This window comes from Typha latifolia, chromosome 3 (genome assembly GCF_019914945.1).
Source record: "Typha latifolia isolate L0001 chromosome 3, TyphaL0001v2, whole genome shotgun sequence".
Lineage (NCBI taxonomy): Eukaryota > Viridiplantae > Streptophyta > Magnoliopsida > Poales > Typhaceae > Typha > Typha latifolia.
This window is the reverse complement of record NC_133088.1, coordinates 2,154,184-2,181,058: the sequence shown is the minus strand read 5'-3', so window position 1 is coordinate 2,181,058 and position 26,875 is coordinate 2,154,184. Positions and strand designations below refer to the sequence as shown.

General features: G+C 33.7%; 1 protein-coding gene across 2 annotated transcripts; it reads left to right on the top strand.

The window, feature by feature from the left end:
• Window positions 1–57: 57 nt before the first annotated feature.
• Window positions 58–25,730, top strand: LOC140784678 (inositol hexakisphosphate and diphosphoinositol-pentakisphosphate kinase VIP2-like). 2 transcript variants are annotated; one of them, XM_073132202.1, is made up of 30 exons: window positions 58–353; window positions 496–555; window positions 1,862–1,908; window positions 2,479–2,562; window positions 3,302–3,365; window positions 4,831–4,984; window positions 6,429–6,499; window positions 7,355–7,459; window positions 8,834–8,926; window positions 9,020–9,094; window positions 10,657–10,742; window positions 10,869–11,075; window positions 11,153–11,252; window positions 11,370–11,440; window positions 11,772–11,853; window positions 12,518–12,676; window positions 12,986–13,028; window positions 13,927–14,009; window positions 14,477–14,539; window positions 14,620–14,694; window positions 16,556–16,681; window positions 18,402–18,643; window positions 18,778–18,822; window positions 19,959–20,025; window positions 21,432–21,503; window positions 22,673–22,926; window positions 23,007–23,064; window positions 23,958–24,125; window positions 24,746–24,820; window positions 24,938–25,730. In XM_073132202.1, exons 1-30 carry the CDS (start codon window positions 300–302, stop codon window positions 25,199–25,201), a joined length of 3,147 nt encoding a protein of 1,048 aa, XP_072988303.1. In that variant the 5' UTR covers window positions 58–299; the 3' UTR covers window positions 25,202–25,730. The 2 variants fall into 2 exon arrangements, with proteins under 2 accessions (XP_072988303.1, XP_072988302.1); XM_073132201.1 differs by having other exon boundaries at window positions 58–365.
• Window positions 25,731–26,875: the final 1,145 nt, after the last annotated feature.

The window sequence follows — 26,875 nt, the reverse complement described above, 5'->3', positions numbered from 1 at the left end:
AATTTCGTCCAAATATTATTGTTTTTTTAATTTATTTTAAATCTCTATAAATGCCGCTTCGCATCTTCTCCGACCCTTCTCTCCGTTATCTTCTTGGATGCCGGTATCGGTGGGCGGATATCGGAATCGGTTCTCAGATCCGGATATACACCTCGGAATTGGACCCCGGTCTTCCGCTACTTTAATTTCCAGAATATTTCATCCTTTTTTTTGGGGGGGTGGGAATAGAGATTTCACAGAGAAGAGGCGACTCGAGAGTGAGTGAGAGAGAGAGAGAGAGAGACAGAAATTACGAGAAAATGGAGGATGGAGGAGAAAAGATCAAGATTGGTGTCTGTGTCATGGAAAAGAAGGTGATATCCGATGTGGGGATCTCGTTCTTTTGTAACCCTTTAATTCTATATTTTTTTGTTCCTTATATAGCAGTGGATTTTTTTCTCCTTTTTCTTGCTCCGTGTGCTTATTGGTTTGCCAACTTTGTTTATGGTTTTGTAGGTGCTCTCCGCTCCAATGGAGCAGATTCTTGGAAGGGTGGGAGCGTTCGGGGAATTCGAGGTATCCTCTCATGTTATGTTTCTTTATGCAGTAATTCTTGAATGGAATATTCTTTTTTTTTGGTAGTTCTTGAGTGGAATATTCTTTTTTTTTTTGTGGGTAGTCTTGAGTGGAATATTCTTGTTTTGCTTTTTCGCATCTGTTTGGGGGAATCCCAGGTATCCTCTCGTGCAAGCTTGTGTGGTTAATTGATCTGCTTGCTGTTTGGCGTAAGAAACTATCTTTAAGATTGTGAACATGTAAATTTAGGTAGGAACGGGATCTTTTTTTTTTTTTTTTTTTCCTAGCTGATCCTGATATTTCGACACAATGGAGGCCTTACTTTTTATTGGTTATTAGTTCTTGTGATATGGTGCATTGGATCCATCAGACAGGCAAGCAGACCTCACAACTGAGACTCAGAAATGCCAAAATCAATTGTATTGCATTATGGAAATTCCAAAGAAAGTATATGAGTATCCTAGAATTATCTTACTTATGTTGTGAGCTTGGAATGGGTGTCCGATAAACTATGTCAGTTATGTTTGAGAGCTTGAAAGGGTATCAGATAGTACTTGTTTGTACCTAATGAAAAACTCACTACTTGGTATGTACTTATACATGGTCTACATATTGGGTAAAACATCCTCCGTGGATGCGATAATTCTTTCACTCTTCTGTAATGAAGTTTAATGAAGAGAATGGCTACATTTGGGTGTCCTACCTGCAGTAGAGATAGCAAGTTTTATGCTGTAGAAACAGAAATCCGCTTTGCAAAGTAAGGTGTAGTTGTTTGTAGCTTCATATAGTACACATACATAGTGGGACAGGAAACCTAACTAAATATTTTGATAGAAGCAGTATCTAAAACTTCCAGGCATTTGCTTAGGCACTTAATCTGGTTGAAGCTTCTTAGTGCATATGTTCATCTTAGCAAGCTCATATTACCACATAGATTTTATGCTCGTATGCTATTGGCATTGTGATCTATAATAGATGTTATAGGGTTTGTGATCATAGAACAGATAATATTGTGTTATCGTACAACTGAATTAGCAATCATGAAACCATTCTTCGTTTACAGCTTAAGACTTCATTATATAATAGATAACATAGTTTTATAATCAGATATGGTGGTACCTTTTTTCAATCAAAGTAATCTAAGGTCTCATACGCATATTTTAAAAGAACCAATTTAAAGAATAGCAGAAGTTTATTATCATGATTTTTTCTATCCAGTCAATAAATGAATGAACTTTGAGCTCCAAAATTTTTTAACTGTTAAGTTTTTTAAAATTTTTGTTATGTGTGTGTTACTTTTGTGCAGATCATATATTTCGGGGACAAGGTTATTCTTGAGGATTCAGTTGAGAGGTACGGCTCCTGTGCAGTGCTTAAACAGAAAAGCTTAGACTCTGTTCTTGTTTCAGCTATATGTTTACTCCCTATTGATGCCAAAAGAGTGCAAGTGAGCCCAACCGGCCCAGTGTGCCTGTAAAATGATCTGCATTCTGAAGATCTAAACATGGATGAAATCTAATTCATTAGTACATGCTCTCGTATAGGACCTGGCTCATTATTCAATTGAAAACATGTACTTTCATGTTAACATGGATATTCGTGAATAAAAAAATGGTAGCTAAGAATAATATTTAGTAATCTATACTTTCAGATGGCAGATATCTCCATCCCTTAGTAACCTAAATTTTGTAATTTTATTATATGATTTATGTTTCTTTTAACTACTTGTTTTGGATGATTGACTATTCTTGATCTACATTAATGCCAATTTTTAGATTCCAATGATGTTTTCTTAACATATCTCATTGTAACATCTCACTTAAGCTTTGGATGATTATGGTGTCATGCATCAATAAATGATGATAAGTGATATCGATATTTCCCGAAAATGAATTCTTATTATAAATTTTATGGATATTTCAGCTGGCCAATCTGTGATTGCTTAATTGCCTTTTCTTCATCTGGTTATCCTCTTGAAAAGGCCGAGCAATACGCTTCTTTGCGCAGGTGAAATCCTTTCTTTGATGCTCGAGTATTTTCCTAAGTCCTAACTGTCATATATTAACTTTGGTTTTTCTTGATTGAGATAGATTGGTATAGACAAAGTTAGAAATACTCTTATTGTCACCATGGATTATTTCCACTTTCAAGTACACTTAAGCACCAACATTTGTTTTTCGAATGTCAAATAATTTTCTTTTGGAGTATTACCTTAGGATTGAATACTTATCCTGGCATGATATGCATTAGGTAATTCCATAGATGTGCAACATTTTGCCTTTTGCATTCCTTCTGTAATATATTTCTAAACATATTGTTGACTTATCTTTAATTCTTTTATTTGCAATGGAAATCGCCGTGATCTTGGACAGCATTCTTGATCATGTTGCACTTCATTATTTTCAGTATCTTGAACTGTTGAGCTTTAAAATTGAAACTCTTACATATTGCACCATAGACACCTGCCTGATCATCAGATCATCTCACACATTACTGAGATTTAATTTATTGCAATCCTTAACCTTTGCCTATTTTCCTGTTCGTCTGAGCCATGAGAAGGTAAAATTAAGGATATTGCAGAAGTTGATTTCTCTAATTCTAGGTGAAGTTTATATGCACATTTATCCTTAAGAAGTTCATTTACTTTAATAAGTATGTAGATTGTCTCCTATCTCGCTTACAGGAGTCAGTTTTAATGTCCTTCTAGTTCAATTTAGGACTAATTTGTGTACTTTGAACAATTTAGGCCTTTTTTAGTGAATGAATTGCAGCCACAACACCTCCTCCACGATCGCAGGAAAGTTTATGAGGTATTTTTACATCAGCTATTATTTTGCAACATCCATTTTTCTATCTAATGCAAACTTCCTGCTTTATGTAATGAAGTGATTTATAACATTCATGTTAGCCTTTTCCTTTTCCTATATTCTTATTCTCAAGTCAATCTGCCTTTGAAGTGCTTAATCAATTATTCTTGTGTTCACTAGAATGTTTTTTTTACCTATGACCATACATTTTTTGGTAATTTTCTGGAGTTTTGAAATCAATTTTGAGTCCTGAAGAAGAATTATATGTCATTAATGTTCTTAAATAGCAACTTATGAGAATCCTTCAATGGTTCCTTAAACATAAAGGAACATGGCATTGCTGTATGTATTGGTGATTTATTAAGTACTAGTTATCTGGGTGAGAGAGTACTAAACAAAGTCTTGATGAATTGCTGTGATAACCGGGAAGAAGTCCGATCTGACAATAACATTATTCTTTAAAAGCAGCAAGTTGAAGTTCTACGAGTTATAATGTTATATGGTAACATCACTTAGTTGGATGTTTTGGTCCTTCATGGAAGTTCTTTAATGTTGTTTCTTTCTATTAATTTTCTTCTTTTCTAGGAAGAGTTGTATTCCTGTTGAAAGTAGTTCCATTATTTGTTCTACTCTTTTTCTTTGTTCTGTGTATCATAGTGGAAAGTTCTTTTGTTACAAATGTGAGTTTTTGATTTCACTGTTTCTTTTCAATCAATGTAAGTAAGCAATCGGAAGATGTTGGAAGATATATTGAAGGATAATTCTTGTTGGCTAAGTTACAAACCTTGGAGATACTATCTATAGAATTGAGATTGGAATATTTGGTCTGTTAATGAACATTGAAGTAACCTTTTAAGAATATTTTAATTAATGTTCATTTAGTTGAGATAACCTTTTAACTTTTTGATATTGAGACTATGAAATTGTTACATAGAAAGGAGTTTGAACTGTCATATGATCTATTATTCACCTAATAATTTCTTGATCTTTTTTAATCTTATATTTACACTTCTCTAATTTAGTACAGATAATTTGGATTTATTTGTCTCTTAAGTTGAAAAGCCAAATGAAACAGTTAAAAGATTAACACCTTATAAGTTACCAAAACTAAATGCTTTTGCTCACACCACATCAGAACCAGATTTTTTTTTTAAAAAATTTTAGTTGAGGTGAATGCTTGATTCAGAACAGAAAATATTCTCCAAGGGAAGTTAATTGAAGATATTCAATTAGCTTGTATGATTTAGCATATATTGCCTGATTAGGGTATGAAAAGAACTCTGACATAGTTTCTGGCTTTCTGGTAATCATACATGTTCTGCTTGTTTTTTGTCTAACCTGTTTTGCTTTTTTTCTTAGAGTTCTCTAGTACTCTTTTATTCACATGAGTTAGTTAATAGTTTACTTACTAGATTTGTTTAATCTGTTATGTAAAATGAATCTGACCTTTATGATGTTCATGAATTAGCGCCTTGAAATGTTTGGGGTTCCAGTTCCAAATTATGCTCTTGTGAATAGAGAGTATCCTTATCAAGAGCTAGACTATTTTGTTGAGCAAGAAGATTTTGTTGAGGTTCACGGGAAGCGGTTTTGGAAACCTTTTGTGGAGAAACCTATCGACGGTAATAGATCCTCACATGGTGATAAAGATTTTGTGTGTGTGTGTTTTTTTCTTTTCATTTTCATCTTGCAGTACTTGCTTCTTCTGTAATTGGATTTAAGTGAAGTTCATTATCTTATTTTTCATTTTTCTCCAATACTTAGAGCCATGCTTACTCTTTTTATTGAAATGGAAGTTATATTATTTTTGTGACTAAAAATTACTTTGCTAATACAATCTTTGTAAAATACGACTCTAGAATGACAGTAGGCAGTAAATGAAACGATTGATTTGAAAGAATAATGTTGATTTTGCATTGGTAAATACGACTCTAGAAGCTTGAGTTGCTGGAGAAATCTGCTTAGAAGTTAGAAAGTTAACTAGTTTATGGTTAAATTCTATGGGGTGATAGTACTGCCTAATTTTGTGGTTTCATCACAAGTCAGAAATCTCTAGTGAGAACTGCTCTTTAGCATTATATATGTCTTCAACTAAGATTCTGAGGTTATCATTATTTCTTGAGTTCTGGACTTTCTTTTATGAGAATAAGATTATTTGGGTCATGGATTCCTTATCTAAATTTTAGTTGAAGTGGGGCTTCTCTTTTGTAGATCATCAAATGAATATTTGCTGAGAATATATTCGAGTATGTAAAAAATTTAATTATAAGAAACCAGCAGATCTTTTCTCTTGTTTTGATAGAATATAAACAATACTGGCGCTGAAGTGATTTCTGATTGGGCATAGACTTACTTCCACATCTTTTGTAATTTGTCCTTGCAGTTTCCTTTTATTTTGGATCAGTCTGCTGGTTCTATTTCTGTTTAAAGTATCGTGGGTCCCGTTTTAAATAGTGAATATAGAATGTAATTATTTCTAATATGTCAGAAAATGTTTCAATATCATGCTTCTGTTTGTCTGGGAATCTTGATCGCAGTTCTTCCATGTTGTCAGCTAAACTCAGCAAGTTTATCCTGAACATGTATGCACAAGAAAATTAATTTATAAACTGCTGATCATCATCTGACATCCTTAAAAGCATTCAAAAAAAAAACAATGAACCAGTTTTTATGCTTATAAACAAGAAAACAACTTAGTGAATGTAGATATGCAAACTTTTGATGTCCAGAACACTATACTTCCCCTATTTGTTTGAAATTTCATTTGTATAAGAAATTTTGCATCTTCTCTAGGTTTTACTGTGCAATCAAATAATCAACGTGAGATTTCCTGGACCTTTTGCTGCACTTAGCTAAATTAAATGACACCACATTTTCTGTTTTGAATTGTGAAGGATTTGATGTACTCTGCGTGTCATAATGATATTTCAATCTTGGATTGTAAAATATGAATGCAGTTGGAACTGTCAAGTCTCCTTTTGTAGCTCCATGTTTTATTTATGCTTCATTTATTGAATCATATTCTACGAGTATTATTCTCTGATGTGTGGTATTGTCTTCCAAAAGGGGATGATCATAGTATAATGATATACTACCCTAGCTCTGCTGGTGGAGGAATGAAGGAATTGTTTCGAAAGGTATCTTTAGTTTCAATCATGATTCAAGTATGAATATATTTTGCCTGATCTCTTAATACAGCCAGTAGCAAATGCAATCTCTCTCATTCTTGGTTTCTGCTTTGTCTAATAGATATATCAGACATAAAAGGCCCATAAATCATATATGTTGAAATGTTTTGGTAAGCATGTTAGACTTATGATAAATAGTTAGAACTTGTGCCTGAGTTGGTTTGCTTTATAAATACAATTTATTCTTGAAATATTTGCAGATTTATATTTAATAGTTTTGATAGATGTTCTCAAAATTTTTTTTTAATTCTTGGACTTTCCAATAAGAATGTCTCTGGCATGGATTGTGAAGCAAACACCATCGATTTTGGTAATGATCATTTGCTTGGCTATTGTAGTTGCCAGGACAAAAAGGAAAAAAGAAGTACAGGAAATTTGGTGAAACTTGTGTTCTTAGGTTTACTTCTATCAAGTACCAAATTGTCTACAACAGCCTCTTATAGTCTTATAACACGCGGGTGTTTACTTCCATATTTTAGTGCAATGCCTACTCTGAACATAAGTCAATCGAACAAAGATTTTTCTTCTTGAAGGCTATTTTCCATGGCTATTTTCCATTATTCATTGAGACCAATGTTGGTAAGTTGGTTTGACAAAGATAAATTGGGTCTTGTTGGTTTTAGCTCGATCAGTATAAAACTGCTACTTCGGTGGTTTATATGATGAAATGAGAAAATTGGAGCAATTCTCATGGGGGAATCTCCTCTGCTTTATCCATTTAATACTTTCATGTAAAATCATTATCATTTCATGAATGTCAAAATAATATTTTTAGTGGTATGATATTCTTTGTAATTTTGATAGGTTGGTAACCGGTCTAGTGAATTTCATCCTGAAGTCAGGAGAGTGAGACGTGAGGGATCTTATATTTATGAGGAGTTCATGCCTACTGGGGGTACAGATGTCAAGGTTATGTTACCTTCTTTTGTTTATTACTTTGATTTTTTGTTTTTCGATATAACAATGAGTGATTTACTTTTTATGTTCACTGTTGTTTTCTTATTAACTTTTGTTGGTCTCTCTCTTGCCTTTGAGCATTGTGAGCTAAAATCTAAAATAGGTGCCGACTAAGGATTTTTGCTATATGGGTTATTTCTTACATATTGCAAGTTAGTGACAATTTCGTGATTTAAGATTCTCACAATGCAAATGCATTGTCTTGCTGTTTCAGCCACCAAACTAAGAGAGTATCTTCTCTGTCCATCTATCCCACTTGAACTTTACCTTGTATACTATGGTTTAACAATACTTGATCCTTAAATATTCCTTTACACTGACAGCTAGACTCTGTACCAGTGTTAGTAAGCTCATAGAACCATTTTGTTCTCAGTCCCAACATAGAAATGATCCTCCATCTGAAATTCTCATGTTTGGCGTATAAATTAAGAACTATGTTATACATAAAGTAGCTTCTTACTCTCATTTACTTTGATTCATTTTTATGTTTGTTTTGTTGGAAAAATATCCTACTATAAGGTGTTTAAGTTGTTTTATAGTTTTGTATATGAAGGAAAATTTACCATTCTCTTAGTGCTCAGAGAAAATAATTTTGCAAGGTTTAGCTTTTCTCCAGAGATTTCTCTTCTTGAGTTTATGATGGAGATTTCCATATTATATGAGATTTAATTTTAAATTTTTTTACTACTATTACCACAAATATCTAGAAATATTTATACCTGGTAATATAACTATAGACTTATAGAGGAACCCAAGAAACATAGTTTCCCTGGTGCTTTTCTTCGAAATAGCATTCATGTTCAGTAGATTTTGTTGTCACCTAAAGTTTGTCTTGGAAAACTTTTTGGGATAGACATTATGCCAAAAGTACACTGTATACAAGTACTTTTGGTGAATGATTCTATGGTTTATGTCAGAACTGTTTTAGATATGAGATGGCTTTTTCCGAACAAGTTGTGAATGCCTCTCTTAATACATTTTTTTTCTAAAATTTTTCTGATCTAGTAACATGTTTAATCCTGTCCACGCTATTGAAGGCCATTTCATTGTTGAATTTTCTTTTCTGAAATTTGTTTGATTGCAAAAAAAAAAAAACCATAATTTCCTTGTAAACCTTTTTTCTTCTTTACTGGATTCTGTGTTTCCATTTTATGAATGGTAATTCTTGAATTTATTATAGTGGTGGAAATTTGTCTAATCCATGAATGTAGTCAAAATAGGAAAATAGCATCTCTTCAATAGTCATATGCCATGCATGTATTATCTTTTCTCCTGTTTATTCAAATGCTAAAGTTCTACAATTTTTTATATGTACTACTACAATAGGTCTATACAGTTGGCTCTGGTTATGCGCATGCTGAAGCACGGAAATCTCCTGTTGTTGATGGTGTTGTTATGAGGAATCCGGATGGGAAGGAAGTAAGATCTGAATGTCCATTGTCGTTTAAAGTTTATACCTGGAAATTGTCACTGATTTTCCTTTTGGATCTTTTGTTTTCTATATGCTTCAAGGTGAGGTATCCTGTTCTGTTGACTCCAGCTGAGAAACAAATGGCAAGAGATGTTTGTACTGCTTTTAGGCAAGAGGTACTTACTATTCACGATTGTTCATACATGTTCTTTCAATTAAGCATATTTGTAACAATCCACGTGCATGCCGACGCTCTCACATAGCACGCATGATATACGTGACAGGACAGACGGAGCGGTCACACAAAAATAATCCATCAAAGAAATAAATCATAGATGTATATCCAAATTCACAATAATCATATGAGACGACTACATAATTTGGCAAGATGCACACATGCTACTATAAACCATCAAGTTATGACTAATACAAGAGTAAAATATAATGCAACCTATATTATAAAAATCTCAGTCTAATATAATAGAGTATAAATATATGCAATATCAATACAACTCAATTTCTACATAAGCTATCTACTATATCATTTTACGTCTAGTTCATCTCATCTTTGCTTTAAAATGTCTCTTTAGGTATCACATATTTAGTATTTAAAAAAAATCATGAGCTAAAAGCTCAATGAATGGACTTTATCATGAACCAGTAATGCTAAGCAAAGAGTAATAATTTCTTGGATAATATAAATAAAAAAGAAGAATCATGTCATGAATAAGTATAAAAATGCATAATCAATTATATATAAATAGATAATAAGTCTTATGTCATAAATCTATATATATATATATATATATATCTCCAGTAATACAACCATATTATAACTTTATCAAATATATCAATATATGATGCATGCTGACTATGACCATACTATGGTAATTTTAAACACAACCACATATAATGCATGACGACTATTAAATAATCATATATATCAATATATGAAAGAATCAAAATATTTCTCAATATCTAAATCATCAGTGTCAACTCTAAATGACACATCATACTAGATTAATGTCGACTCTGAATCCAAGCCCAAAGGAAAGAGGGGAGATAAAGAGATTGAGAAATAGAGAAGAAAAGAAAGGGGGAGGGAGAGGCCTTACCGGCGATGGCAACCTAACGTGGTAAAGGCGACGGTGGCTGTCCGAGATGGTTGGCATCAATAGCAGAGAGAGAGTAGAATGAGAGAGACTGAGAGAGAGAAGAGGCAGTGGGGGTGTCAGCGTTGTGGCTATAGCTGCAGGGATAGTGGGGTCCACCACAGTCACTTGGCTTGGCCCAATTAGTCGGGCTGGCGGTTGGCGGCGCCATGCTCCCTCCTTGCAAATGCTCCCACGTCATGCCATTTTTTTAAGAGATTGGTTGTTACAATATTCCTTCTCATTTATTATTTGCAAGAAAATAGAGCAATTTCTTATTTTCAAAGGTTTAGGTTTATTCTTCGAAAACAAAGTCAAAATGGAAGGATGGTTTGCACTTTGCACTTTGCATTTCAAAATTTATGTTATGTACATATTTACATGATTTTTTTATTTTTGAAGAGCCGTAACTTGTGGCTCATAATTCATTAATGTGACCCACTGCACTTTAATGTGGGCGTACACTTTAACATCATAGCAAGCTGGTAACCTACCTATGCAGCTAATATCTGTCTATCAAATTCTGTAGAGACTACTTGTACTATTTTTCTACTTTTGGTCTAAATTACCCCTCTATATTTTGGTAGGTCTGTGGCTTTGATCTCTTAAGGTGTGAGGGAAGATCTTATGTGTGTGATGTGAATGGTTGGAGTTTCGTGAAGAATTCACACAAGTAATCTTGTTCATACATAGTTTTAGTTATTTATATTTTTCCTGATGAGTTTTGATATGAAAATTCCACAATTATGTGCTTCCGTTTCAGTATCTGATTTTTTTGGTAAGTTGTTTCATCACTTAGGTACTATGATGACACTGCATGCATTTTGAGAAAGATGTTTCTTGATGCAAAAGCTCCTCATCTTTCATCTACTATTCCTCCTACTCTTCCTTGGAAAATTAATGAAGCAGTCCAAAGTTCTGAGGGCCTAACTCGTCAAGGAAGTGGAATCATTGGCACATTTGGTCAGGCAGAAGAGCTGCGTTGTGTTATAGCCATTATCCGCCAGTAAGAAAAACTTTTCTTCCTTAAAAGCATGGATGTTATCTTCCTACTTATTGAATCTTTGTTGCAAATTTTGTAAGTGGTGATCGGACACCAAAGCAGAAGGTGAAATTGAAAGCAACAGAAGAAAAGCTACTAAATTTGTTATTGAAATACAACAGTGGGAAAGCAAGAGCTGAGGTTCTTATCTTCAGGACTTACTGATTTTCAGATAATTAGCTTCATTTAGAATGTTAATGAGCTTTTATATAATATTATATTCTTCTTTTCTTTCATTCTTTTATACCTTTGCTGCAGACAAAGCTGAAGAGTGCCGTACAATTGCAAGATCTTTTGGATGCTACAAGAATTCTAGTTCCACCTACTAGGTATGTTTTCGAAAAGCAAAATACTGAGACATGCAAAGACTAAAAAATTATTGCATACTGTAAGTCTGGTAAGAGTAATGTATCAGATCTTATTAGCCATTATAAGCTGACTTTCTGGTGCCATATTTTAAGAGTCATATTATGTTTGAGAACAATTGTATGATCAATCCTTATTTAAGACCATGTTGCGGTAGAGTTCGGTACTTGCTTGCTTGGATTAACAGTAAACACTTGTGACCTTAAATTATAGAAATATATTTTGTTATTCCAAACAAGATTTTCTAATCTGCTCTCCTCTACTAAGAACTTAGAGGTCTATGCCTTAAATTAGGTCGGGCCGTGAGAGTGATAGTGATGCTGAAGACCTAGAACATGCTGAAAAACTTCGTCAAGTCAAAGCGGTGCTTGAAGAGGTAATTTAGTAATTCTGGAATTTGATCTTATTTTATTTTGTCTTAATATCGCTATAACTTTCCGTAAGAAGTAATTCTGCATGTGTCATCAAGATTTGTCATGTGCAAGAAGACAATATTTGAGGACTATCTACTTTTCACTACTATGATGCATATGTAAAAATATGTACTATTTTTTACTTTGTATAAAATTAAATAAGCATCCGTCATGTTGTTAATATTCGTGTCTGTTTGCCTTTATATTTGATCTTTGATGAACTTGTAGATTAAGGTTGTATCATTTTTTGTTCCCAAAAGGCATGTTTGATTTTGTCTCATTTCCTGCTTCATGGTTATAGAAAACAAAATGAGGAAAGCCTTTCCGATGGCTGATATTTCGTCATTTCTTAAATTATTGATGAGGCATTATATAAAGCAGACAACTTCACAATGGGTAGTAATTTCAAATCAAGGTTGGAAATAATATAGGCAAGTTGTTGCAGTGATTCTTGTTTGATTCAGACGAAGGATATTGCGCTTCACAAGATTTTCCAAAACTATTTGGGGATATAGTTTACCTGATGGATTTGCTTTGCTGTGTTTTTTGCTCTAAGTTTTAGAGAAACTGTAAGGGCTCATTGGCTCGAGATTTCTTATACTCTATACTCTTTGTTGTGGCATTCAGGGTGGACATTTCTCAGGTATATACAGGAAAGTGCAGCTAAAACCACTAAAATGGGTTAAAGTTCCAAAAAATAATGGTGATGGTGAAGAGGAGCGTCCAATTGAAGCTCTAATGGTTCTCAAGTATGGAGGAGTGTTAACTCATGCTGGAAGAAAGCAGGTTTCTTTCATTTTTCCTTTTTCTATCTATTTTTTTGAGTCCAGACCTGAGATCCAGCTCAATGCTCACTAGAGAACTTAAGCTTGATCTATATACACAGGTCACACTTTACCTGCAGTAGATGCTTCTTGTCTAGGTAGCCAACTCTTAGTTGTTCATTGAACGGTGATAGAATCTCTCCATTTTAAATTTCAATTATCTGCTGTGGTATATGAGAATACATAATATGTTGATAATAATTTTGTGCATAAGCTATTAATACTTATTATCCCACTGATACTTTACGTTTTCTTTCCCTTTCTGGTGCAGGCAGAAGAACTTGGAAGGTTTTTCAGGAACAATATGTATCCAGGTTATTTGTCACTCAGAGATATTGTCTGAGCCTGTTGTTAATAAGTCATTTATTTCTCTGAGGATCATGCTGTTCTCTGTTATTCTCCTGATCTCCCTATGAGAGACTATGGATTTAACTTAAAAAAAATGAAAAGAATTTGCTATTGTATGAATCTCTTGCATTATGTTGAAGACACCATTTTTTGGTAAAGCATTTCAACTGATTAACCACGCAAAAAATATGTGAAATTAGGATGGTCTTCAAAGCTCACATCCTCTGAGTTGGAGATTATGTACACGATTACATATATATAACCAATATTGAGTTTAAAGGCATATTAATCAAAATAGTTTCCTATTAGTTTATGGCATTTCGTGCAATCCTTTCATTGTACAGATACTCAATTTGAAAGGCATTTTTATTATTGTTGCTTCTTGTGAATTTGTGATCTCTCATTTTTTACCTTTTCCTTTTTCTATATTATTACGAATACAGTCTCTTTCAAGAATGTTATGAACTGATGCAATTGCGTAGTCACCATAGTCATAAATTAGGTTCTTGTGTGTTGAGGAGTCAAAATAGTAGTTTTCTATGTTGGTTAGAATATTCTCTTTGAGGTTGAGACTAAAGGAAGTAAGTCTGATATGGTTAATTTTAATGTTCGAATTACTGTAAATTTAATGCAGAGCCATACGCCTTCATTGGGAACTATATTTGAATACATAAGGAATATTGAGAAGTTAGACATTATTATGACTGGATAAACTGTGGCAAAATGCTTTCTGTTGTAAATAAATAGTTTATTCTACTTAAAGCTCATCAAGTTTTTTAGTATAATATTCTCACCATATGTTCCTTGCTTTCAATAATTTCTATGGAAAATTATTTATCTCACTAGAACAATTCGTAATTTTAGGTGAAGGAACTGGCTTGCTTCGCCTCCATAGTACTTACCGGCATGATCTAAAAATATACAGTTCAGACGAGGGCCGTGTCCAGGTAAAGTTTAGATTATTCTGAATTTTTACCTTTTCCATTATTAACTCTGCTTTATGTCTTCATCCTTTTTTTTTTCTTTTGCTGATGTGCTTTACTTTTTCCTAATGGTTGCTAATCTTTTTGAAAATGTTATCTCCTATTCTTTATAATAAAGGCTGTTTGTCTATTGGCAAAAACCAATTGGCTGACCCAAACGATCTTATGTTAACCATTTCAAATTGCCTCCCCAATCTGGCATGATAATCCTAGGCCTTATTTGCAAATTGGGCTGGGCTGAACAGTGGTAAATGAATAGTGGCCTGAACAGGCCCAGCCTGGCTCAAATCTTCACATAGTGATAGTATTATGCTCATTGCTCTGTTGAAAGCTCTATGTCCTGCACCAATTCTAAACTGAATCCATCTGGACGTGCCTGGAGAAACCCAACTCGCATTTTTGAAAAGTACACTAATGTGATATCTCGACAGATGTCTGCAGCAGCATTTGCCAAAGGACTTCTTGATTTGGAGGGGCAACTAACTCCAATTCTGGTTTGTTTCTGTCATTTTTAGCATATATCATTTTGAGATGGTATAAGTTCACATGTAACCTGTCCTTGCCATGTCTTCAGGTTTCACTTGTTAGTAAGGACTCATCAATGCTGGATGGACTGGAAGATGCTAGCATTGAGATGGATGAAGCAAAGGTTTGTTTTCAATTATATTGAATCAGGAACACCAAATCGTTATTCCAGTCATAATAGCATTAACTACTATTATTTCATTCTCTGAAATTAAGAATAATAAATATATAGAATATAAGGATTATGTAAATGTCTACTAATATGTTATCTTTGTAACTTGCTCTGTATTTTTTTGTGCTTTCATTGTCGCTGTACTTATTCAAAGACTACAGTACTTAAGCTATTACCGGTTGGTGCTTGCCATCTGCTATCTGTTTCTTTATAAGTTTAGGATATTATACTTTCTTGTTTAGCTGGCGAATTTCTGGAAGCCTACGTTCTGTTCTTAACTAGATATCCAATATCCTTTCAATTGGACTCTGGTATATGAAAACAAAATCCAGTTTAACGATTGATAAATTCTTCCATTTATTTCCACCAGTACTTTTTCTTCTTTACCTGTATGCCAAAGTTGTCTAAACATGAAACTTTGCAGGGCGTGTTAGTTAAATGGAGCAAATCATGAAATTCTTTTATTCAATGATCTATTAAATGGAGCATAATCAAATTATTTGTGGTCAAATAATGTTGCTACTTATGTAGGCACGTTGAGGAATATGTTCTATATGGCAAAACAGTTCTCAAAATTGATAGAGAATATGACCCAAGTTTGAAGAGACTAATAGATTGGAAAATATGTGTATCGTCATAAGCAAGGTTATTGTGGATCATTATAAACCAAATTAAGGATGGCTGTGCCGGTCTTCGTGCTGATTGTGGAACCATATTTTAAATTTTTTTTTCTATTTTCATCAATAATTATTTAATCAATTTTAGTGCTTTTCTTAATAAACACGATATGACATGTGGAGCCCAACTTTTTAACTTTTTCTTACTTTTATCGATCATCATCAATCGACTTTAATATTATGTGTTGAATGTTTATACATTCAATTATATTATGGAGTATTCATATTAATATTAGTTTTAATGAATGTATTCGATCATATTATGTGTTGAATAATATTTATATTTGACTATTGTTTTTTTTATAAAATAAGTCATTTATAAAATAATCTAAAAGTAAAACACTATAGTGTAGATTTTAATACATATATTTAAACAAAAAATCAAAGATTTGACATGCCGAAGATCTAAAATATCTCTAAATATTCTAAAATTTTTATAAAAAAAATATGTTAAATGCGTGCCACTGGCACGGCCATTGTTGAACCAAATAAGCTTAGGATTCTACTTACTGATTAGGCATGTAGGTAGTTGTCTTTGGCAATCTTGTCTTTTTATTTGAAAAGTTATTCAGTCGATTATTGCGACTAATGTTTTGGAGAGATCATAGTCATGATATGTACTCCTCTCTAACTTGTTGGTATAAGTTTCCTTTTTTAGAGTGGCGAACTTCATTACCACTAAGATATGATTGTAAACACTCCCTGGTGGAAAGTAGCGCTTTCATCTGCTGCTGTCTAAAACAGTAGATCTTGACTCGTGTCATGACAATCAAAGGTCCAAAACCAATTAACACCTTCTCATTTGAAACATTTCAAATCTAGTGTTGATGAGCACTTCAGAGGATTAGATAAAGAATATTACATGAGCAACCTCGTATGGACTGGTTCAACATGGCTCCCTCCCCTTTGGACAGCCCCAATCCACTAACTCAAATCACATCAATCTCACTGCAGAGTTTGTGTTTTAACTTTTAATTACATTTCATTCATTGAATTGATCAATTGTCCTCACGCATCTATTGATTTGTGTAATATTTCACCAATGAAGCTGAACAATTGTAGTGCACAGTCTACATTCTAATTAGCTAAAAGCTCTAAAACAATTCTTGTCTTTGAAATCCACTACACCCATGCAGGCTAGGTTAAATGAGATCATAATCTCTGAATCTAAAGCAGCAAATAGCAATGGATCAGTGCAGTTTCCATGGATGGTTGATGGTGCTGGCCTGCCTGCAAATGCTTCTCAACTTCTCCCCAAAATGGTACTTTCACTTTGAATTGGCATTTATCTCAGTCTTTCCCACTATTAGGCTCTTTCTTTTGCTGGACTCCCTGTATAAGATGTTTTTCTTCTTTTATTACTGATGAAGCGTGTCAATGACTCTTTTCATTGGAATTTAGAGGGTTGTTCTTTGCTTCAATAAGATGACATTGTGATGTCTATATACCCTATTAAATGTGAGATTTAAAGTTTAAATTGTTTTGAGGGTTTTGAATTCTTGCGGATGAATTGTTAGAAATAGGATTGACATTTTATTGCTAAATGTTGGTGCATTTTCTCTCAATTTTCTTTTCCCTTTGAACTTGCTTGTTCAGCACTCTAACTTGTACCAAGGCAAAAAGTAGTGTGTAAAGTTTAATCTGGCAGATGTTGATAGCATTGATAGCCAGACATGCATCCCCTAATATTAGCAACTGGTCCAGACAAAGTACATAAAAGGAGCCATTTTTTTACAGGTTTCTTAGGTGTATTTCAAGTTTTCAACGATTTATATCTGCATATAGATGAGTAAAGATTGCTTTTGACAAAGATTCTCTTGATGAAAAATGTTCTTAATGCCACTGCTTTTGAGAAGCTAGTTCTTCATTGATCTTTGCCAAAGATTCTATTGGTGTTTAGTAAGTTAATATATCTCATGACAAGCCAATTAATTTAACAAATATGCCAAAAATTTGGAACGCTTGGATAATCTTGTGTGCATGCTCTATATCATTTTTGTACTCTTTAGCTTATTGAGATGCTCATTCCTAGTGTTGGCATAACACACTTGGTTGGATTTTGGAAATTTATTGGCCTTGCATTTTGCCTTTTATTGGAGATGCTAAAAAATCATTCCAAGTTGACAGAAAAGATCTTATAGCTCAAAGATTTTAACTTTTCTCAGAGAATACCTTTCCAGAAGAAATCCCTTCTAACAGGAACACATATTTTAAAACAGGCAGTCTTTCTTTATGGAGTTTATCTTCCTCATTATTGCGAACCACAGCATTTGATTCACTTGGTCTGAGGGTTTATTTATCAATTTATTTGGGCTGTGGTTGTAGTGGCTATCTCCAATAAAAGTAGGAAAAACATTATTAGGCTACCCTTCTAAAGTGGAAAAAACCTAATCTTTTCAATTTGGAGCTAAAACTTATAAGAGAGATAATCTACTCATCTACTGGATAATCTGCGTAAATGGGAATGGAATCATCGTTGAAAGTTGAAATATTCAAACACTTCTATGATGCTTATGTTCTACTGATCTCACTCCCTTTTTTATGAGTTTTGCACTAATGTAGTTGCATAACATCAAAAGTTCTCACTCATATGTATTCGGTGTAAGATTCATTATGCAAATTAAATTATCCCCTCTTTTGTGCTGCTTTCTTCATGTAACAAGCTTCCTCCAGCTTTCTTTTTGTTCTATTGATTTTTTGGTTTTATTGTTCTTGCTTGCCTTTACTGAACCATGCCTTGAGATGCTTGAGTGGTCTGAGATACAATCAGAAACTGCAACTATTTTATTTGTACCATGCTGCCACTTACTTAAATGGTTTGATTTATTTAATATGTCATTTTGCTCTCCTAAACTTGTAGTCTAAACAGCTTGATTCTGCAGGCTTCTAAATTAAAAGGCCCTCTAGATTTAGTATAGTAGAGTCAAAATGGAGAAATAGGTGTGGCTATTTTCTTTTTTCTAATAGGATTCTCTTGAACAGGCTAAATTGACCAAAAAAATAACTGAACAAGTGAAGTTACTTGCTCAAGATGAAGATGAAAAACTTGCAATGACAAGTTCCTATTCTGTACTTCCTCCGTACGACCAAGCAAAGGCCCTTGGGATGACAATAATTGATGTGGCTCGTATTGCTGCTGGATTGCCTTGTGGTAGTGAAGGCTTCCTCTTAATGTTTGCACGCTGGAAGAAGCTTGAGAGAGACCTATATAATGAAAGAAAAGAGTATGTTACCTATGAGCACTAGTAGTTATCCTTTATTCAACCAAAATATTCAAATATTTGTCTTATCAATGGAGATATTTCTAGTATGCTTTCAACTAGCTTCGATATTAACTCATCATTTTTTTGTCATGCAGCCGATTTGACATTACACAAATCCCAGATGTCTACGATTCTTGCAAGTAAGGATTATATTGTAGACATTTAATAGTTAACTATCTTCATAACTGAAGTCAATGCATATTTTAAGTACACATCGTGATTTTAATTTTCTTTTCTGCATTTAAATCAAATAGGGAGGTTTGTAGACTATCACAAACTTACAATGCAATCTCTAGATGTCATTTTTGACTCAGTAATGTTGCCCCGTTGTATCATAATAACAAAGACATTGCATGCAATTTGCTAAATGTGTCTATTTGTATGAGAAACAAATAAGATCTAGATGAAAGCTAGTTAGCAAAAATCAGTACAGCATGAAGCTTAATAAATTATAATAAAGCACTTGCAGAAAGTAGTAATTGATTGGCTGATGCGCTTTTAAGTTGCACATCATTAGAATTGCATTTAGGAGATATGATATTTGTGTTGTTTTTCTTAAGTTAGTTAATATACCTTTTGTAATCATTGAGGACAAGGCAGGTTTTTTATGCGACCAAGCAGCAACTTAACAAACACTATCAAATACAGTTTCCTTAGAATTCCTAATTACCTGTTTCAAAGATTGTGAACAATATAAAATGAATTAGACAAATTAATTTGATATAGTTCATTATTGTGAATAATAATGAACTATATCAAATAACACCTATGGATAAAAAAACATCTGAGGAAGAATTTTTGAGCATCTAATGGGTGCCTTTGATGTTACATTGCTGCATTAAATTTTTTTTTTGTGCTGTTGTCACTGAAAGAGAGAGGGTAAGTGACGGATGCTTTTGGTAGCAGACACAAATTGTGTTCCTTTTATAGTTCCTTAAAAGGATGTTCTTAGCAAGGGTGCAATTAGTTTTTTAAAGAATTGGTTGACCAGCTGAGTTTCCTTTTTTGTCCTGCAGTGGAAAGTTTCAATGCCAATGAATGTAAGCGCCATCTAATTTGCTTGAAGGGACCTTTTCTTGTAATTACAATGTTTATCTAAGAAATTGATAACAGGCGGAATAACTCTAATTATTATTTTTTGTTGTCCTTCACAATTGTTGACTATGGTCCTTATTAACAGTTGTTATGTTTGATATCTAATGAAGTATGTGTTTCCCTATAAAACCTTCTCATTTTTGTTTGAATTTTGATATATGAAATATTGAATTCATTGTAGGTATGATCTCCTGCATAATGCTCATCTCAATCTTGAAGGTTTGGCCGAGCTCTTCAAAGTTGCTCAGGTAAAAGGAAGACTCTTCTTTATTTATTCTTTTATCACTGAGAGAGTACTTTTATTTTCTTATATTCATCTTCAAGTCTAAATCTCTTCCTTTCTAGATTGGATATATTTCTACTACTGCTATGTTGTTGTTGAAGAATTAGTCTTATATTCAATACCACAGTTTTATTCTGTCGTAGCAAATTTTGGTTTTCTGTGTCACATGTCAATATTTATACATCAAGTTATTTGGTAAGTACCCTTTTATCTGGGGCAATATGGCTTTTCACTGCTTTAAAATTCCAAGCTATAATAAGTTTCATACAATGAGACACGGGCTGTTACAGAAAATGAAAAAGTTTTTCAGTTTTTCTTCTCTTCTATATTTTTCTCATGTTTGTTTTCATTGTTTTTCATTTTGTCCTTCACTGCACTTATTTTTCTCCTAATAAGTTTCATACAATGAGACACGGGCTGTTACAGAAAATGAAAAAGTTCTCCTTTTCCTACTGTAACTTTCAGTTTCGATATTGCTTCACCAGTAACTAGTGCCAACCTGAAGTTTCATACTTCTATCAGTGAACTTCCTTTCATTTTTCTGAGCAATTTTGATGCACTTGAAGCTCCTCTCCCTGTTTATGCATGGCTGACTGCATCGTTTATCTTATCTTCCTTCCTTTTACTGGCTCCATGCAATAGTGAGGCATCATTTTCTTCTTTTAGTGCAGTTTGTCTTGCCAGAAAATTTCTTCAACTCAGTGGCATCTTCACTTCCTTTATTAAAAAATAGTAGCACGCAATTTCCTTATAGGTGATCATGATTGGTAGTTTATCATATTTTGGTGGTTACTAGGTGTTCAATTGATCTTGAATTTGATATTGAGGTGAAGGTCCATGAGGAATATATGCAGTCTATCACCAGTATATAATGCTAGTAGAAGGGTATTAAAGAATGCGGAGTAGCTATTTCTAGCAACACTCTAAGTATAGGTTTCAGGGTCGGGGTCGGGATCACGATATGCCGCTTGAAAAAAAATGATGCATATCGGCCATCTGTTTTGGATGATTCAGATTGGGGATCAGCTAAACCAGCCATATCAGCCAATCCATTTTGACGAATACAAATAGGAATTGGTCAAAAGTTCAATCTATTTTGTAGTATTTTTTATGTGTGATTTTATTATTTAGTGAAGCTAGTTTTTAGGGTTTGGAACAACTTGGATCATTGGATGTCAAACCTGGGTGTCTGGATGTAATATCTATTGCTTTCATACATAGTTAGGATTTAGGAGTTGCATATATTCCAATACTTGTCGCTCTAGATTCTGCACATTTAATCCCATCGACTGTTTAGGTCATTTTCTTGCATGTGTCAGGTGATTTTCATTTCATCTTCATGTCATTTGATTTTATAATTGGTTATTTCAGTTACTTGCTGATGGGGTTATTCCGAATGAGTACGGCATAAATCCAAAGCAGAAACTCAAAATTGGCTCAAAGGTATGTTTCTGTGAAAGTTCTCTTTTACTGTGACAATCTTATGCAAGGATATCCAATAGGAAGATATTGCATGTGCATATCCATTTCATCATTGATTTACTGCACCAAAATTTATATGTATCACTAGTACAAGTTAAATTCATCTAAGTTAATTTCTAATCATAGCTTGAGTTCCATTTATTTCTGAAAGATTTCCATTTTCCACATCCTGTGTTTCATTCTTGCTCAGTCATAACGTCTGCTTTTTCTTCAGCAGCTGTCCTTGTGAAGCCATTGACCTTCGGATTAGGATTAATCCAATGGAATAATAAACCACAGCTCAAGTATAGTTGTAAATATAGCACTAATCACTGACTAGCTTTTAAGTTTGAATATTATCATACGATTCTCTCTGCTGTTCATGATAGAAGTGGGCTTTGAGGATACAGATTAAAAGGATAGAACTTTTGTGAGATAATGCGGTTTCATTACAAATAAATAGAAGAAAAAGGAGTATTGGTGTTGCCATCTATGATCAAAGGAAAATGAGTTGCAATTAACATGGTTGTGAGGTGCGACGTGCCGGCGTGTGCATAACAAACAATCATCTACTTAGGCAAAAGGAAGGTGGGTGCTAAGGTGGAATGGTCACTGATGCGGTATTGTTTGCAGAGAGACTTCTTGCACAAAAAAAGGTTTTGCAAGGAAAAGAGTAGCAATCAGGCTTTATAGTTTGTCAAAGTTTTTGCATAATATCAGACAATGCGCATGATAATTGTTATGCTTGCATAAGCTACCAGCAGCAGTTTTATTAAACCCATACTGAAGCATTTGGTGAAACTTTCTGTTGGTTGGCACTGAATTTGTGAGAATCATGATGTCATGGAACCACTGCAACCTCCTGAAGTAACCAGGGATATGAATTAACTACATATATTAGTATATTTTGTGTTTGGTATTGCTATGTCAAGATTGTGAGCTTTGCTAATACTAAGTTTCAATGTATCCATTTTTAAGTTTTAATAGCACAGGCACATAAGAGGATGAAAGAAATAGGAGAATTATAGATTACTAATGTTTTAATATGCATGTGTAGAAGTATTTATTTGGTTGGCAAGCATGTTCAGAGATGGATTTATTATATTTATTCTAACGGTTTCTTATTTGGTCTCATGTATTCTTTGCTTCAGATTGCCCGTCGTTTGTTGGGAAAAATTTTAATTGACCTGCATAACACTCGAGAAGAGGCAATCAGTGTTGCTGAACCAAAATCAAGTGAAAATCAAACTTCAACCTCTTGTAAAACTAGGATGGAGGAGAAAGATTACCAAACAAAGCCTCAGAGTAGGAATGAGGACACAAGAAGATCTAGCTTCACAAGCGAAAAATCACTTGACCAAGATGATGACGATGACAAAGAAATCAAATATCGCTTAGACCCAAAGTTTGTCACTGACCTAATAATTTAAGACCTTGTTCCTGATCTTCCAATGAGATTTAGTTTAGCAATTGATTTATTTTCAGGTATGCAAATGTAAAAACACCTGAAAGACATGTCCGCACAAGGCTTTATTTCACTTCGGTACGTATGACTATCTATATTTGAGGTATTTTTTTAGTAATATTCCTTCTCTCTATTGCTTATATTTTCTATGAATGATTGCACTTCAAGAGTGCTTTATTTTACTGAACACGTTCTGCACTTGCTTGATCTGCTTGGAGTTCTATTTGTCAAGCTTAATCATCTTTCTTAATGCCAGGCAATTGCTATGTTTTTATGTTGTGTTTCAGTAGGTCTTCTACATGATTGCCAACTTGACTGGCCCTTTGGTAGTTATATGTGTTTTCGCTCTGCAGATTATAAAATGACCATCAATGATGATTTATATCTTATATATTGCTTCAAACTTTATTTTATCTGAAATCATGCTTTGGAGATTGTAATATCTTAGTTCTACCATCATTTTGCTATTTTAGTGACCATCAATGATTATTTCAGATGTCTGTGATAGTTTCATCTAATGATTCCCATTTATGAAGAATAATATTAGATATTTAATGTTATTTAATTCTGTTGAATACGAATTGCTTTACTTAACCATCAATAACCAACAGCAGCCAAGCCTCAGTCCCAATGATATAGTGTTGGTTAAGTTCCCTTTCTTAATTATGGATCTATTATTTCCTGAGGTGCAGTTCATTCCACCTAATATCTTTACAGATCATTGCTCTTACTATGTTAGTTAATTCAGAACTAACTGGTTCTTTTGAGAAATTTGAAAACAAATTAATTGATTTTCCTTCATCTACCGATAATGTTGTATGATTGCTCTTTTGTTTAGTTTACTCGATAAGAATGTCTTTTTAAATTGAGTTGAGTAAAGCATGCATGGAGGACTGAAACTAAACTAGTAACATGCATGCTGTTTTACCATTTTCTGATAGTTATCTTCTTATTAATTTCTGATTTGGCAGGAATCTCATATACACTCTCTAATGAACGTTCTTCGCTATTGCAACCTTGACGAATCTCTACAAGGAGAGGACAGCCTTGTCTGTGAAAATGCTTTGGAGCGACTCTTTAAAACGAGAGAACTTGACTACATGAGTTATATTGTACTGAGGATGTTTGAAAATACAGAGGTAAGCAGATTTGACTAAGTTTTGGACAGTTCCTTAATTTAGAACATTAATACTCTTTCTGACAATATTACAATTTGTATTCCTGAGTTGTGACTATAGAAGAAATTGTTCTAAAATGAGCAAAGTGGAGGAAGATAAATTTACCAAAAATAGAGAAGAGTATTTTGAGCTTCATTTCTACATATTTTTTCGGAGATATTGGTTTAGACAAGTCTCCAGAAAGTTGGAGAGTATTTTGAGCTTCATTCCTACATATTTTTTCGGAGATATTGGTTTAGACAAGTCTCCAGAAAGTTGAGGTGATCTTTTTAAGGAAGCAGACCATACTATAGCTCCCTTCTGCTGCTTCGGAGAATTGAAATTTTTATGAATTTTCTATTACTCATATTTTACTGTGCCCTCATACTTCATCATTTATTTTTCTATTTGCAAGTTCTTGGCTCAGAACATAGATGGTATGCTTGTTTTTAATCACCCAAAGATTGATACTTCCCAGAAGCACAACGAGATTGTAGAATATGTGACTATATGTATTATTAAATATAAAATATTCTTTGATCATTTGAATTTACATGATACAGTTCGTACTGCTGATTGTACACATGCACACATTATTGCAGGTAGCTCTAGAAGACCCGAAGAGGTTTCGAATAGAGATGACGTTTAGTCGCGGTGCAGATTTAAGTCCTTTAGAGGTTATGTGATTTCCTTTCTAATTTAAAGAAAAAATATTATTTATTTTACCAATTGTTTGATCCTGAGAAAATAAACTGAGAGGTCAAATATTTTTCCATTGGAATGTTTTGGCACAGAATGATGGTGGGGAAGCATCTTTGCTGCATCAAGAGCACACATTGCCAATAATGGGTCCAGAGAGATTGCAAGAAGTAGGATCTTGTCTCACATTAGACAAGTTTGAGAAAATGGTTCGACCATTTGCTATGCCAGCTGAGGATTTCCCGCCTCCAGCTACTCCCCAAGCTTTCTCAGGCTACTTCAAAAGTAGTGCCGGGATGCTGGAAAGATTGGCTAATTTGTGGCCCTTCCATAAAAACAGCACTGCCGTTGCGAAATGATTACTCCGTTCTTTCTTCCCAGACAAATCTATTTTCCCCTGTTCTGGTTTGAAATTATCGGGAAGCAATATACATGCTCAGGTGCTCAATTGTAACTTTCAAGGGTGATTTGCCGGCTCAATTTTGATGTTGTTGGGTAAAAAGATAGTTGATTAGCCCATAGATTTGTGTTTTGTGAAGGCGATAATTATGTTGGAAGAGATATCCCCGCTTATTTCTTTCCTGTGGTTGGTTGGTCGGTATGTTGGATATCAACATTGTTTTGAGAAGGCTGCCGTTTCATAGAGACGTGAGTCCTTGAACATTTTTTAGAAACACTAACTTAAGATGAATTATTTGAAAGGAAGGCAGTTTCCTCATGTCTGGAATGTGAATAGGGCAAGAAGCACGGGATTATAGTGTGGGAGGAACGTAGGAAAGCAGTCTATTGAAGTGTATTCTTGTATAGAAATTCTGATTAGGGAAACCGGGATTTTTGTATATTTAAGTTTACTTTAATAGTAGAAAGCAGGGAAAAATGTTTAGTTCTTACGGATTTTCAGATGAGATCCTGAACCAACTATACTCCGTACAATAGTAAGTATATACGGTTGTCTTCCTATGATTGTGGATCAAGCAGGTTAATCTCCTTTTGCAGAACAGTCGTGGCACGCATTTTTCTACGAAATTAGGTACCAATCTCTGATCAACCTTGCTATCAAAAGGATAGTGACCTTTTGATTTTTGAGCACCATCTGTGTTTTTTTTTCATCTTCATAGGATTTGACGAGTGTTTTATACTTACTGTGTTTCTTCTCCGATAAAGGCTAGGGGGATGAAGGTATACGACGATGGGACCAAGGGAAAGTAGTGGCAACCCATGATGACCTTCTCTATATGATTTTGTTCCCAAGTCCATTGGTCACTTGCTTCAAGAAATATGGATATCTTATTTGTTAATATTCTTGTTTCTTGTGCTGGAAATTGCCTTCTTCTTTCAGAGCATGAAACAGCTGGAGCATCTTGTGGTGCCAGTTACCTCAAATCTGTTTAATAGTTCTTGGAAACGGGGCATTTTGTAGTCCTGAGAAGGATAAGATAAGATATTGGAATGAGGAGAAATGACATCTTTCCTCTCTTTTTTTTTCTTTTTTTAATATTTTTAAGGTAGCACTTGGATGTGGCACAAGTTTTTACTTAGTTTAGTTATACTTATTTCTTAAACTGAATGATGTAAAAATATAAACCAGTTTAGTGATGAAATAATTATACATAATAAATTTAAAAGATATTTGGCAAATGATTAAATATCTTTCGTAGTGGATGTATATGAGGAGGGAAGCTGGAGGGAGAGAACGAAATAATAGTTAATTAAAATAAAATAGTAACTGAATTTATCAATAAATATAAAATATTAGATATGAGAGGAGAGGATAGAGAAGTATGTATTACTAAACTAATTTTGAGATAATTGTTGTTTGAATATTGACTGAACCAGTATAATCTTCACCATATTAAAATAAAGTTATGTTATTCCCCATCCAAATGCAGCTCTTTTATAATTAAATTATATAGTTAAACTTATGCTTGAAAAGCAGCTGAGTTCCTGAATCGTTTGAACTTGGTTTTTCTTCTAGCCTTTAGCAATGCCTAACATAAAAAAATAGTCATCATCATCTTGTTATGTTAAAAAAC

Excerpts from the sequence above, each read along its gene's own strand:
- LOC140784678 (XM_073132201.1), top strand. The coding sequence starts at position 300 with ATGGAGGATGGAGGAGAAAAGATCAAGATTGGTGTCTGTGTCATGGAA. Across the intron at positions 11,253-11,369 it reads GTGGGAAAGCAAGAGCTGAG|ACAAAGCTGAAGAGTGCCGT; the intron begins GTTCTTATCTTC and ends CCTTTGCTGCAG. Across the intron at positions 22,927-23,006 it reads AAATATCGCTTAGACCCAAA|GTATGCAAATGTAAAAACAC; the intron begins GTTTGTCACTGA and ends ATTTATTTTCAG.